We start from the raw sequence: 12,779 nt of genomic DNA, 5'->3' as shown, positions 1-12,779 counted from the left end.
CTTCATCAGAAATCACTAAAGGAGTGTTCTCTGGCTCATCTATGAGTCTGAAAGTAATTGAACTTGATGAAAGGTAATGAGAGGGAGGGGTTTCATCATCAGAAACCATACGTCTCCTGACGAAGCGGCCTTCTCACCAAAGATCCTTCTTTTATCTCCTCTTCATCATCAGAGCCATGAGCTACGCTAGTTTTCCTTTTGGAGGAAGGAACACTCAAAATCCGCTCCTGGGCAAGACTCACGGAAAGCCTGGTGAATGAAACAGATGCGGGACTAATGCCACGAATAGCAAACCCTAATAAACAAAAAAGGACGGATGAGAAATTTTCATATAAACAAGTACCGTGTGTTTTCACTTTCCAACCAAATATTTGAGAAAGAAATTTCCAAGTTCTTTTGTCCATAGGGATAGCAGTTAACAACTTTTCTACCCAAGCATGGAAGTCGGGAATCTTATCAAAGACTTCCATGGTTGCTGAAAAATGGGTATGTGATTACATGAAATAATTCGAGATATCTAAAAATAAAAAAATAAAAACTTACGTGCAAAGTTTTATTTTTCTGGAAAAGGCATGTTTTCTTCACCCACTAATTCACTAGTGGAGGAAGAAACAAACTGGGCATACCAGTCACGGTCTCGATCATCCTTGGGGCTAACCAACACTTTTTTACTTCTAGCCACGAGAGAAAAAACTCCTTCACGAAACAACTTTGGGGAATAAAGATGAAGCAAGTGTCGAAAGGTAAAAGGAACGGAAACCAAATCCGACAAATAACAAAGGCATGCAACAGTCCTCCACACGATAGGGCCAATCTGGCCAAGACACACGTTGAAGTAACGACAAAATTCAATAATTACTGGATCAATAGGAGGCTTAAACCCTAAAGTAAAAGTGTAGGTATAAACAAAAGAGAAACCGGCCTGATAAGAGGTGATTCTTTGGTTAGCACCAGGAACTAAAACCGGGAAATCTGGTTTCCAATGACACTCTCGTCGAACTAAGAAAAGAAGATTGATGGTTATTAAACTCGGGTACAGTTCAGCAGGGTTGAGGGAAGCTATAGAAGAGACTTGATTTCTCATGGTCTCATGGTCTGTTACAAAAGAAAACTCTTGAGGAACAAATCTCTGCAACTGTAGGTTCACGCACAGGTTAATTTAAATCTGTATTTCTAGAAGAAGATCTAGGGGTTAGAGGAGTCCTAGGTCTAGAAGAAGATGGCTTAGTAGAACCACTTTGAGAAGAGAAACCGCGATTAGCTAATGAACTGAGACTACGAAGTCCTCCACCTCTCCTACTTCTCGTAGGGGCAGTAAAGGAGCAAGTTCATCAGCAATCACAACTTTGTGAGGATCTAGAGTTGACGAAGACATGATTACCAAAGGAAATACAGAAGAGAGGATGCAGAAATACAAAGAGGGAGTAAAGTAATGGATACTGAAGAAGGAAGACTCAAGAAATCAAAAAGAATGAAGTATTTATAAGAAGATACAACTGTCGTTAAAAAACCCGGAAAAAGCGCTGAGGAACTGTAGATCCAATCGTAAGAAGCCACGTGGCACGGGCATTAAATAGATTTGACATACGTTGCATCGATTCTGAAGGAGACATTAGGATACTCGAGAAACGGCGGCAAGGAACTCCCCCCATAAAAACTTACCACTTCCCGAATATTCAGTTGAGAATATTCATAAAGTGGGGGGACTATCTGTATTGGTGGAAAAAAGACATGACACGTGGAACATCAGTAAGCTGACGAGGCATGACGTGTGGAGTGTCGATATAGCGACAAGTGGCACTCTCAATTAACTGAATTAAGAATGCAAGAAAGGTACGGGAGAAACACCCACGGGGTAGCATAGAGAAAAGAACCGGACCTCACAGTTGTCAAAGGATAAGTAGGAACGAAATGAATGAAGGCTACAAAGAAGGGAAGATACACGAACCAGAAGTAAATAAGGAAGGAGAATCAGAGCAGTTACAAAGAATCTTTAGTTATAAATATGCCAATTACGATTGTCTATGGTAACGGGCAATCAATACAATTAATGCCTCTAATAACCCAAATTAAGTATGAGAACTGTTATGATTATATGCTCGTATATAAGGATAAGAATCTCATTTGTAAGGACAGGTTACGATTATTACTGAAATACATACTATAATTATTTGCTTTACTCTTCAAGTTTTAAGCCTTGATTTTGGGGAGTGGTTGTCAGTTCATTCCTTATTGTTCTTTGCTAATCGTATCCATTATTTTTTCTATTCTTCTTAAAATTATTGGAAAAGTGAAGTAAATCTTGGTTATCAGTAACCCGTTTTCTTCTAAATATTGACTTCGACCGAGAAATCTATTTTTGGTTAAACAACCATGGGTTCACGTGCCCATAAAATAGACCAATATGGCAAGTCTTCTCTAAGAAAGAAAATAAAAATATTGCAAGTCTTCATCTCGTCTCCAAGTATGCATTCAAGTGGACAATACATTTATGAACCTCAATGTGGCAAATGCCTATATATGCCCATATTATCTAGATCTACGTATTGATATTATCAATATGGGAATAGAACAGTTTGTGCCTAAAATTCTCGCTTTCTTTCTGATCTTCACCTTTCTTTGCTCCTCTCCCTTTGCCGCACCATCTTCTTTCAGAGGACCTACCTTTTGTGAAATCACTCCCTTCCCTGACTTGTGCAAATATTTTCTTCCTCAAAACAAGTCTACAAACATACATGACTACGGAAGGCTGTCCATTCAGCTTTCTTCATCAGCAACTACACAATTTCTTGATTCAGTCAATGGTTACTTAAACTCAAAAACTACATCATCTCAAAGTACCATATTTGTCCTCCAAGATTGCCAATTACTTATTGGCCTAAATTTGGATTTCTTATCCAACGTCGCGGGTACTATTACCCAACCTGGAAATACCCTTCAGGGTTCACAATTTGATGATGTTGAAACCTTGCTTAGTGCTTGTATAACCAATCAACAAACCTGCTTGGACAGCCTTCAAATCACTCCTTCAGCTGCAGACATTGCGAGTCAGATTTTTCCTACACTTGCTAATGGCAGCATGATGTATAGCGTATCTCTTGCCCTTTTTAAGTATGGCTGGCTTCCTAATTCACCTGCCAAAACGAGCTATAGTAGTGGGAGCGGGGAAATGATTTTAAAGACAGCAAGAGGTGGACGAAAGCTCTTGCAAATGAGTGGAATTAGTTCTGTAAACGTGACACAAATGGTAGTGGTGAATCCAGATGGATCTGGGAATTTCACAACTATCAATGATGCCATTGCAGCTGCGCCAAATAATACGAAAGCAGGAAACGGGTATTACATGATATATGTGGTTGCTGGTGTGTACCAAGAGTATGTCTCTATTGCCAGTAACAAGAAGTATTTGATGATGGTTGGTGATGGCATTAATAAGACTATTATCACTGGTAATCACAGCGTAGTTGATGGATGGACAACCTTCAATTCTGCCACATTCGGTAAGTAATTGGTAATTTTAAGTCGAATATCATTTGAGTTATTCAACGTTTCTAAGAGAATTTAGATGGTAATTTGGGAAAGCAAATTACCTTACTGGTTGTTTCTTTAATAATTGGACTTGTCCTTCTCTTTCCCAATTTTTTCCCTTGCTTTATGGAAGATCAAGAGTTAAATACTTAAATTAGTGCCATGCATTTTGTAGTCCATAGAAGTCGGATCTTAGTTAAGTTTTTTTTTAAAATCAAAACACGTTTGAATAATCTCATGTAGCCTGATGTTCACTAGAAGTCAAATCTTTCTCTTATTGAACCTTAGCTTTAACTCGCAAATAATTAAAGACACATACACTTAACATCTCCCAAGACACATGTCACCAGATGCGGATCCAAGATTAAACTTGATGGGTTCAACCTTTTTAGTTATATAACAATGAATTCTTTGTGTTTCCAAAACTAGTATTAATAAGAGTCTTTTCGTCTTCTTGAGCCGAGGGTCTATCGGAAACAGTCTCTCTACCCCTCGGGGTAGTGTTAAGGTCTGCGTACACATTATCCTCCCTAGACCCCACTAGTGGGATTTCACTGGTCCGTTGTTGTTGCTGAAATGAACAACATTTGTCTCTGCATGCATGTATAACTAGTCACACTATTGCCTGGAAATGGTTATATAATTAACAAGAAAATTGAGGATTAAGTGTTGCATCCTTTGAGATATATGAGCTAGTTATGGCACCACTTTTTAATGTAACGTATCTAAAAGTAAATTATCATGCAGCTGTGGTTGGGCAAGGATTTCTGGCAATGAACATTACCTTTCAGAACACAGCAGGAGCAATAAAGCATCAAGCAGTGGCAGTTCGAAATGGTGCTGATCTATCTACATTTTACAATTGCAGCTTTGAAGGGTATCAAGACACTTTGTACACGCATTCTATGAGACAATTCTACAGGGAATGTGATATATACGGGACGGTCGATTTCATTTTCGGAAATGCTGCTGTAGTTTTCCAGAACTGTAACATATATCCACGCCTTCCATTACAAGGCCAGTTTAATCCAATCACTGCACAGGGCAGAACTGACATAAACCAGAATACAGGCACATCCATTCACAATTGCACCATAAAAGCTGCCCCTGATCTAGCATCGAGCAATGGTACTACACAGACATATTTAGGCCGACCGTGGAAGGAATATTCAAGAACAGTTTATATGCAATCCTTCATGGATAGCCTGATAAATCCTGCTGGTTGGGCAGCTTGGTCTGGAGATTTCGCGCTAAGTACGTTATATTATGCTGAATATAACAACACAGGCCCTGGATCCAATACGAGCAGCAGGGTAACTTGGCCTGGTTATCATGTGATTAACAGCACAGATGCTATCAGTTTTACAGTTTCCAATTTCATAGCAGGAAACTTTTGGCTGCCTGCCACTGGAGTCCCTTATACTGGTGATTTACTTTAAGCAGCAATGCTTGCGATTCTGTTTAGTTTGTTCTGTTTATGAATATGGATGCACCATCTGAATCTTTGAACAAGTTCTGGATATGTTTTATTTCCGCTTTCCAATTTTTAAAGCTTTAATGTATTGTGTGCCAAGCAAGTGTCACGACCCAAAACCCCAACCACGGACCTTGATGGCGCCTAACACCGCTTGCTAGGCAAGCCAACAGATGAAAATGTGAGGAAACAGTAATTTACGACTAACAACATGATAATAAGAAGGTAAAAGCATTTCAAAGGTAAATATGACAGGTCTAAAACCAACAACTACGCAATCCATCTAAAGATTTGGTGTCACAAGTACATGATCTTCTAAAATTTTCTACATACATTGTTCTGAAAGAAAATACAACATTGTCCGAAAAATGAAAAAAAGTGCGACAGAAATAAGAAAGTGACTCTAAGGCCTGCGAACGAGATGCAGCTCTACCTTGAATCACCGCCTGGTATCCGCTAAGTACCTCTCGGGACTCTGCTGGTACCAATATCAAGATCTGCACGAGAAGTACAAAAGTATAGTATGAGTACAATCGACCACATGTACTCAGTAAGTATCTTGACTAACCCCAGTGAAGTAGTGACGAGGTTTTAAGTCCAAAGATACTCACTAATAAAACCTATTTAGTTAAGTAGGCAATAGAACAATACTAGAAAAAACAAGTAGATTATGAGAACAAATATGAGAAGTAGTAATGGATTAACTTGAAGGAATCACAACCAGTTTTCTTAATATCACAACCAAATCCTTTTATAACAACTCGAGTTAAGAGGTTAAAGCGATAACCACCAAAATAACGTAGCGAACCCACGAATATTCATAAGATGAGGAATGTGTTTAAAATATCGAATCAAATAGCACGGCAACACCGTTCGTGCATTTATCTCATTCTCACCAAACGTATGCATGTATGTCAATCAAATGGTATGGCAACACCCTTCTGCATTTATCATCCTCACCAAGTATATGTATAACACCAACCAGGTAGAAGGAATACAAATAACAAACAACAACGAGGTAGAAGATACACAAAGAACAATAACAAATAAAGCAGAAGCATATAGATAACAGTAACAAGCATAAATGCAACATATGAGAGAAGACATAAATGCAAATATAACAGGCACGAAGGAAAGCATGATTATGGCAAGAGAAACGAATAGAAGGCGTGGATAAAACAGTAATAAATAAGGTAGAAGATAAAGATGTGACAACAACAAGTAACATAGAAAGCATTGGTGAAGCAATAACCACTAAAGATAAATGCATAAAGGTATACACAAGGGAAAGATAGCATAATATATTGCATGTCTCTCGTCCTCACCTATACGAAAATACCCTTCGTGCCATCAACTTGCATCCTCATATTATAATATAAAAACAATTGCACGGCATCACCCTTCGTGCTTTTACTCTCTTCCTCACATGATAATGTAAAATAATGGCACGACATTATCCTTCGTGCATAATAGTTCATATAAAATGGCACGGCATCACCCTTTGTATTTTATACTCTTTCTCACATGATAATGTATATGCAATGACACGGCATCACCCTTCGTTCTTTACACTCTTCCACACCAAGCACATGTATATCAGCAACAAGTAAGGTAGGAAGCATGGATAATATAAGAAGAGTGGTTAAGCAAATACACCATGTGAACATCAATCACAACTCTTGTGCCAATAAAGAATTCAATAAAATTCAAGAACCCTATTGTTCAAGTATTTCGACAAGGCTCAAACATGCTCTTCAATATAAGTATGGAACTCAAATACCTTAGAATGATGGTCATAGATATGTATTTGTGATTAGGTATAGTGAGGACCAAATTTAGCACATCAACGGTTTCATAAAAAGTCTATCATATATTTAATGAAGTTGTTATAGGCTTAATCATGGTTTCTAGCATTAAAATTTTCATTCGTACTATTATAAAAATTAAATAAAACATGAGGCAAGAAAATCACATAGTCAAATAAGGCACAAATAATCATAAAATTTACCCGAGCATGGATTACCCTGCACATACATATATGCTCATCACCTAGCATATACATCATCCCCCGCATGTAGCAAACAATATCATTTTATTAGGAAAAGTTTTCTCAACAAAGATAGGAAAAACACTTACCTCTTTTTGGAACACAATAAAAATTCAACCACCCTTTCTTCTTTAGAACAAGCCTCTAAACCAGTCGAATCTATCCAAATATCGTTCAAACAATTCAATACAAGCTTTAAAAACTTCCCACTATTTAGCTAACTTTAAAAAGTCAACAAAAAGCTAACCTGATCCCACATGGTCGAAATCTGAAATTAAAAATAAATTCTGATTACACATTCACCCCTGAGCCCAGATATGTGATTTGTTTCGAAATTCGACCTCATTTTGAGATCTAAATCTCAATTTTATAAATTTTTAAATTCTACCTAAAACCCTCAATTCTACTTTGAAATTCATAGATATGATGATAAAATTCATGATTAAGTAACTAAAATTGATGGAAATTAAGTTTAAGTCGCTTGTCAATGAATTTGGGATGAAATTCCTCTTCAAAAATCGCTTATAGTTTTTAGGGTTGAAAATGGTGTAAAATGAACTAAGACCCATTTTTTCTAACTTTTACCCAACTGCACATATCGCAATTGCAATGTACGCAATTGCGAAATACTGATCGCAAAAGCAACCTGTGCAACAGACCCACAGATCTCGCAAATGTGATTGTCCCCTCGCAATTGCGAAGAGTCCCTTCATCGCAAATGCGAGCTAAGCTTCATATTTATAAAGCTATCAGCCCCCAGCTCCAAGTTCCAAAAGCGACTCCAAGGTCGCAAATGTGACCACTCGTCTGTCTGCAAATGTGACATTACTTCGCATTTATGAAGTCTTAAAATCCCAGTCCCAAATTCCCAATTGTGAGCCTGACTTCGCAAATGCGAGGCTCGCAATTGCAATTAGGTCTTTGCAAATGCGAGACCTGCAACCTAAATACTCCAATTGTTGTGCATCAGCAGTTCCAAATCAGTCTGCAATGCATTCAAAACTCACCTGAGCCACTCGAGTTACAAACCGAACATGCACATAAGTGTAATAACATCATATAAACTTGATCCCTCTCTCAAATCATCAAAACAACATCTAAAATCACAAATCGATCATCAAAACTTAAGATTTTCATGTTTAAAACCAAATTTTCTAATGTTTCACATAATGCGCCGAAAGACGCTCGGGTCACCCGGGACCCCAACCAAACATACATACAAGTCCAAAAATATCATACGAACCTACCAAAATCATTAAAACACCGATCCGAGATCGTTTACCAAAAATATTGACCATGGTCAACTTAATGTCTTTCTTAAAGTCAAATATCATATTGTTTTCAAAATTTCACATATAAGCTTTTTGAAAAATGACACGAACCACGCACGCAAATCATCAGTCAACAAATGAATCTATGAGAGGTCTCAAAATACAGAAAAGGAATCTAGTACTCAAAACGACTAGTAGGATCATTACATTCTCCCACACTTAAATATACCTTCGTCCTCGAACGTGACCATAGTCGTTCAAAGTCGTCATATAGCTGAATAAACTCATCATACTTGTACCCATGAGTGATCTTATGCCACCACGGTCCATACAAGTCTGTGAACACGCCCCCAACTGAAGATTCTTCTTTCGACCTTAGCCCACATGGAGTGGACCAAAATTCCAACATCTGAAATTCCCTATAAGATCCGACCCTTGAATATATACACTGTGTCGACCCTAACAACTTGCATCAAGCCATCAATACACTTCCCAGATCAATCCGCGCGATGTATCTCATAACTCACGTACTCACAACATTAACCTCTGACCCCAATAGCTGCTCTTTACCAAACTCGGTGCCAGTAATATACCGCATATCAAATAAAACTTTGATCCAAACCTTCCCAGCACTGCTAAAGACAAAATAAACATGAGAAAACGCATGACTACTCATCAAATCAACAAATCATGGAGTTCTATCATCCGATAAGACCATTGCCATATTTCGAGCTGAATATTAGTATAATTCTTCCCAACACACTTCATCCTAATCCGAAAGTGCAAATTCCAGATCTAAAAACCTCATCTCACTCAGTACAAGTAGCTCAACCGACTTATCGCACTACATGCCACTCGGAACCTCACGTAATGCGGTCTGTACACCAAACAATCAATAACCCAGATATGACATATAATAATAGGAGGGTCAACTAAGAACGTTACCAAACAAGTTTGACAGGAAGGGCAATATTAAACACCCCCTATGAACTATTTCCATAAAGTATAAGCAAAACACACAAAATAAGCATAAGGAATCACATCTCATCATAGTACTATTACGGCGTGCAACTCGATCCCACACACTATCGTTGTAGTGCAAACCACCTGGATTTTCGATCGAGCCAAAATGCTCATACTCACTAGACACGTGTATCAACATCAAGCATGATAAAGTGCATAATTACCACTATGAGAAGATGACTAAGCATAATACACTATAGGAAAAAAGCAAGCTCAGCTACGGTGCAATAAGCAATTCGACATCACAAGGGTCATCTCGCTCATATATCGCCACAAGGCCTAAACAGGATTACAGCATATATCTTAATCATTAAGTAGCCTCAATACCCATCATAGCATAAGAGAGAAGCACATAACATAGACCAGGGCATGAATAACATCCATTCCACCTGATGATATACCTACGGTAACAGCTGCGTAAAAGTAAGCAAACTCGATCCGATATAGGATACACCTTTTCATTAGGCCTACAAATAGCCCCAAACCAAATTCCGATAATCCCCAAACAGGTATATAACCTTCCCAAAAGCCCATAATACCATATCCATAACACATACCATCAGCTATACAGTTCTTAACATATCTTCACAGTCTGCAACCAAGGAATAGTCTACCTACGAGAACATTTGGCCTCGAATCCTCATGAATGTCGTGATTGTTTTAATACTAGTCAAGCATCCGCAATCAATACACAAGGTTCCTTACAAAGCACCCATTATTCTCATGTGATACAAGATAGTGCTAGTATTCTATTAAACATATACAATCTCACATGTTGTCTAAAACTCATGACCTTCTCTTGATACTGAATCGCAACCTTGTCCATGCAAATCTCAATCCCACAAGGTGCACCGCAACTAACAATGCTAACTTGTGAAAGTATGAAAGTATAGTAATCAACTCTGAATCAAAAGTAGGTTAAGAACCCCATCGACAAGAATCCTCCATCTAACTCATTTCGGGAGGACATCACCACGCACAACACACCTTCTATACTCGTAAAAGAAATCAACCTCAAGTATTGGTCATAACCATCGTGAATTCTTCGAGACCCATTAACACATAGCCAAACCATCCGAACTGAATCCCTCTAAATCAACCAAGCCACGTATGTTGCTAACTCTATAAGTAACTCAAAACCCGAATTTCTTACTCTGGAGAGATCTCGCAATGAATCTGAAGTTTCTATTCCTTCTCCCAAATACTGTTATGTAGAATCGATGATGACATAATAATACCGTAAGTCTTGACACTATCTGGCACAAATCTCAAGTCCTAGCCATACACAGATCCCAAAATCCTCAGATGCCACATACGAATCTTGATCCTATTGGAAATTTCTCGTAAGTCATTCGCCTTGCCCAATATCCAATGCATAGTCAGTACGCGTAAATTAAATTGTGTTCCATCAGCACACGAGTATACAAAAGAAGCAACCAAGTGATTCCTCCTCCTTTCACGTTACGTCCACAATGAACATCAAACCTGAGTCATTTCATAACCAGCGTATATCAATAAAGTATATTACATCAATACGTCCAGAGAATTCCTCACCAAAATCATCCTCGACAGCCCCTCCTCAATCCAAGACAAATGCACAATGCATCCAGATCTAGGAACCACAGTCACACCTGCCCAAATAACTCGATCGTCGATGATAGACTCATTTGATAAGCCCACAATACCCCTTCCTTCCAAACTCGCCATGACCTCGCACTGCTATCTAGCTGAATTCCCTCATAATATCGCATTGCACCAGTCAGAACACACTCTAATCATCTGCTGAATACTTGCTCATCTTCACGCCATTCAAGCCTACTTCCTCAAGTACCCCCAAATGGTAGTGAATAGAAGCCTCATACGAATCACACAACCTCAAATCCACATCTTCCCATGACCCTACCATGGTCACAACAACTAGGCAACCAATTAATCCTTCTAAGTCCATACTAGTCAACCGGATATAAGAATCGACTTCATCCCTCAAATGAACAACCTAAATATCCACCGACACACTCACTTCTCAAAACTGTACAACACATCGAGGCGTTAATCAAGTATCTATAGCCCTCGTAGTCCATCTGCAACATCACAAGCAGTCACTATATAGCTAATACCGAATGTGCAACATCGCATATGAGTGAGTAGGAGAAGTGAATGATACAGGTTTCAAGCTAAAACAAGGTCGCACGATAAGGAAAGAAAGAAGGTGAGTTTCCTAGATACCTAGTAGCCTATCGAAGATAAGTACAAACGTCTCTGTATCGATCCTCAAGACTCTATTAAGCTTGCTCATGACTCGTGAGACCTATGCAACCTAGTACCCTGATACCAACTTGTTCCGACCCAAAATCTCAACCATGGGTCGTAATGGCACCTAACAGCATTTGTTAGGCAAGCCAACACACAAATGATGAAAATATAAGAAAACGGTAATTTACGACTAACAACATGATAATAATAAGGTAAAATTATTTCAAAAGTAAACATGATAGGTCTAAAACCAACAACTATGCAATTTATCCCAAGGTGCTGTGTCATATGTACAAGAGCTTCTAGAATTTTCTACATACACTGTTCTGAAAGAAAATACAACACTGTCCAAAAAATGGAAACAGTACGACAAAAATAAGAAAGTGACTCAATCGAACGAGATGCAGCTCTACCTTGAATCACCGCCTAGTATCTGCTAAGTAACTCTTGGGATTCTGTTAGTACCAATTTCAAGATTTACACAAGAAGTGTAGTATGAGTAAAACCGATCACATGTACTCAATAAGTATCTTGACTAACTCTGGTGAAGTAGTGATGAGGTTTTAAGTCAAAAGATACTCACCAATAAAATATGTTCAGTTAAATAGGCAATAGAAACAACATTAGAAATAACAAGTAGATTACGAGAAAAAGTATGAGAAGTAGTAAATGATTAACGTGAAGGAATCACAGTCAGCTTCCTCAATATCACAACCAAATCCTTTTATAATAGCTCAAGTCATGAGGTTAAAGCGATAACCACAAAAACAACATAGTAAACCCGTGAATATTCATATGATGAGGAATGTGATTCAAATATCAAATCAAATGGAACGACAACGCCATTCGTGCATTTACCTCATCCTCACCAAACGTATGCATGTATGTCAAATCAAATGGGATAACAGCACCCTTCATGCATTTACCTCATTCTCACTAAGCATATGTATAACAGTACCAACAAGGTAGAAGGAATACAAATAACAGTAACAACGAGGTTGAAGATACACAGACAATAGTAACAAATAATGCAAAAGCATATAGATAATGGTAACAGATAAAGTACGAGGCACAGAAGTAACGATGACAATTAGGCTAGAAGGGCATAGATTTCGATAACAAACAAGGTAGAAGGTTTAAATAAAACAACAACAAATGAGCGAAGACGTAGATGTAAATATAA

General features: G+C 38.2%; 1 protein-coding gene across 1 annotated transcript; it reads left to right on the top strand.

Moving 5' to 3' along the window:
• Positions 1-2,551: 2,551 nt before the first annotated feature.
• Positions 2,552-5,090, top strand: LOC104116344 (pectinesterase-like). Its single transcript, XM_009627181.4, has 2 exons — positions 2,552-3,500; positions 4,276-5,090. The coding sequence occupies exons 1-2, from the start codon at positions 2,561-2,563 to the stop codon at positions 4,965-4,967; spliced, it is 1,632 nt and encodes a 543-aa protein (XP_009625476.2). The 5' UTR covers positions 2,552-2,560; the 3' UTR covers positions 4,968-5,090.
• Positions 5,091-12,779: the final 7,689 nt, after the last annotated feature.

This window comes from Nicotiana tomentosiformis, chromosome 12, assembly GCF_000390325.3.
Source record: "Nicotiana tomentosiformis chromosome 12, ASM39032v3, whole genome shotgun sequence".
Taxonomy (NCBI): domain Eukaryota; kingdom Viridiplantae; phylum Streptophyta; class Magnoliopsida; order Solanales; family Solanaceae; genus Nicotiana; species Nicotiana tomentosiformis.
The sequence above is the reverse complement of the archived record's forward strand: the minus strand, read 5'-3'. Positions and strand labels throughout refer to the sequence as shown.

Coding starts and splice junctions, on each gene's coding strand:
- LOC104116344 (XM_009627181.4), top strand. CDS start 2,561: ATGGGAATAGAACAGTTTGTGCCTAAAATTCTCGCTTTCTTTCTGATC. Junction 3,501..4,275: donor CTTCAATTCTGCCACATTCG/GTAAGTAATTGG, acceptor ATTATCATGCAG/CTGTGGTTGGGCAAGGATTT.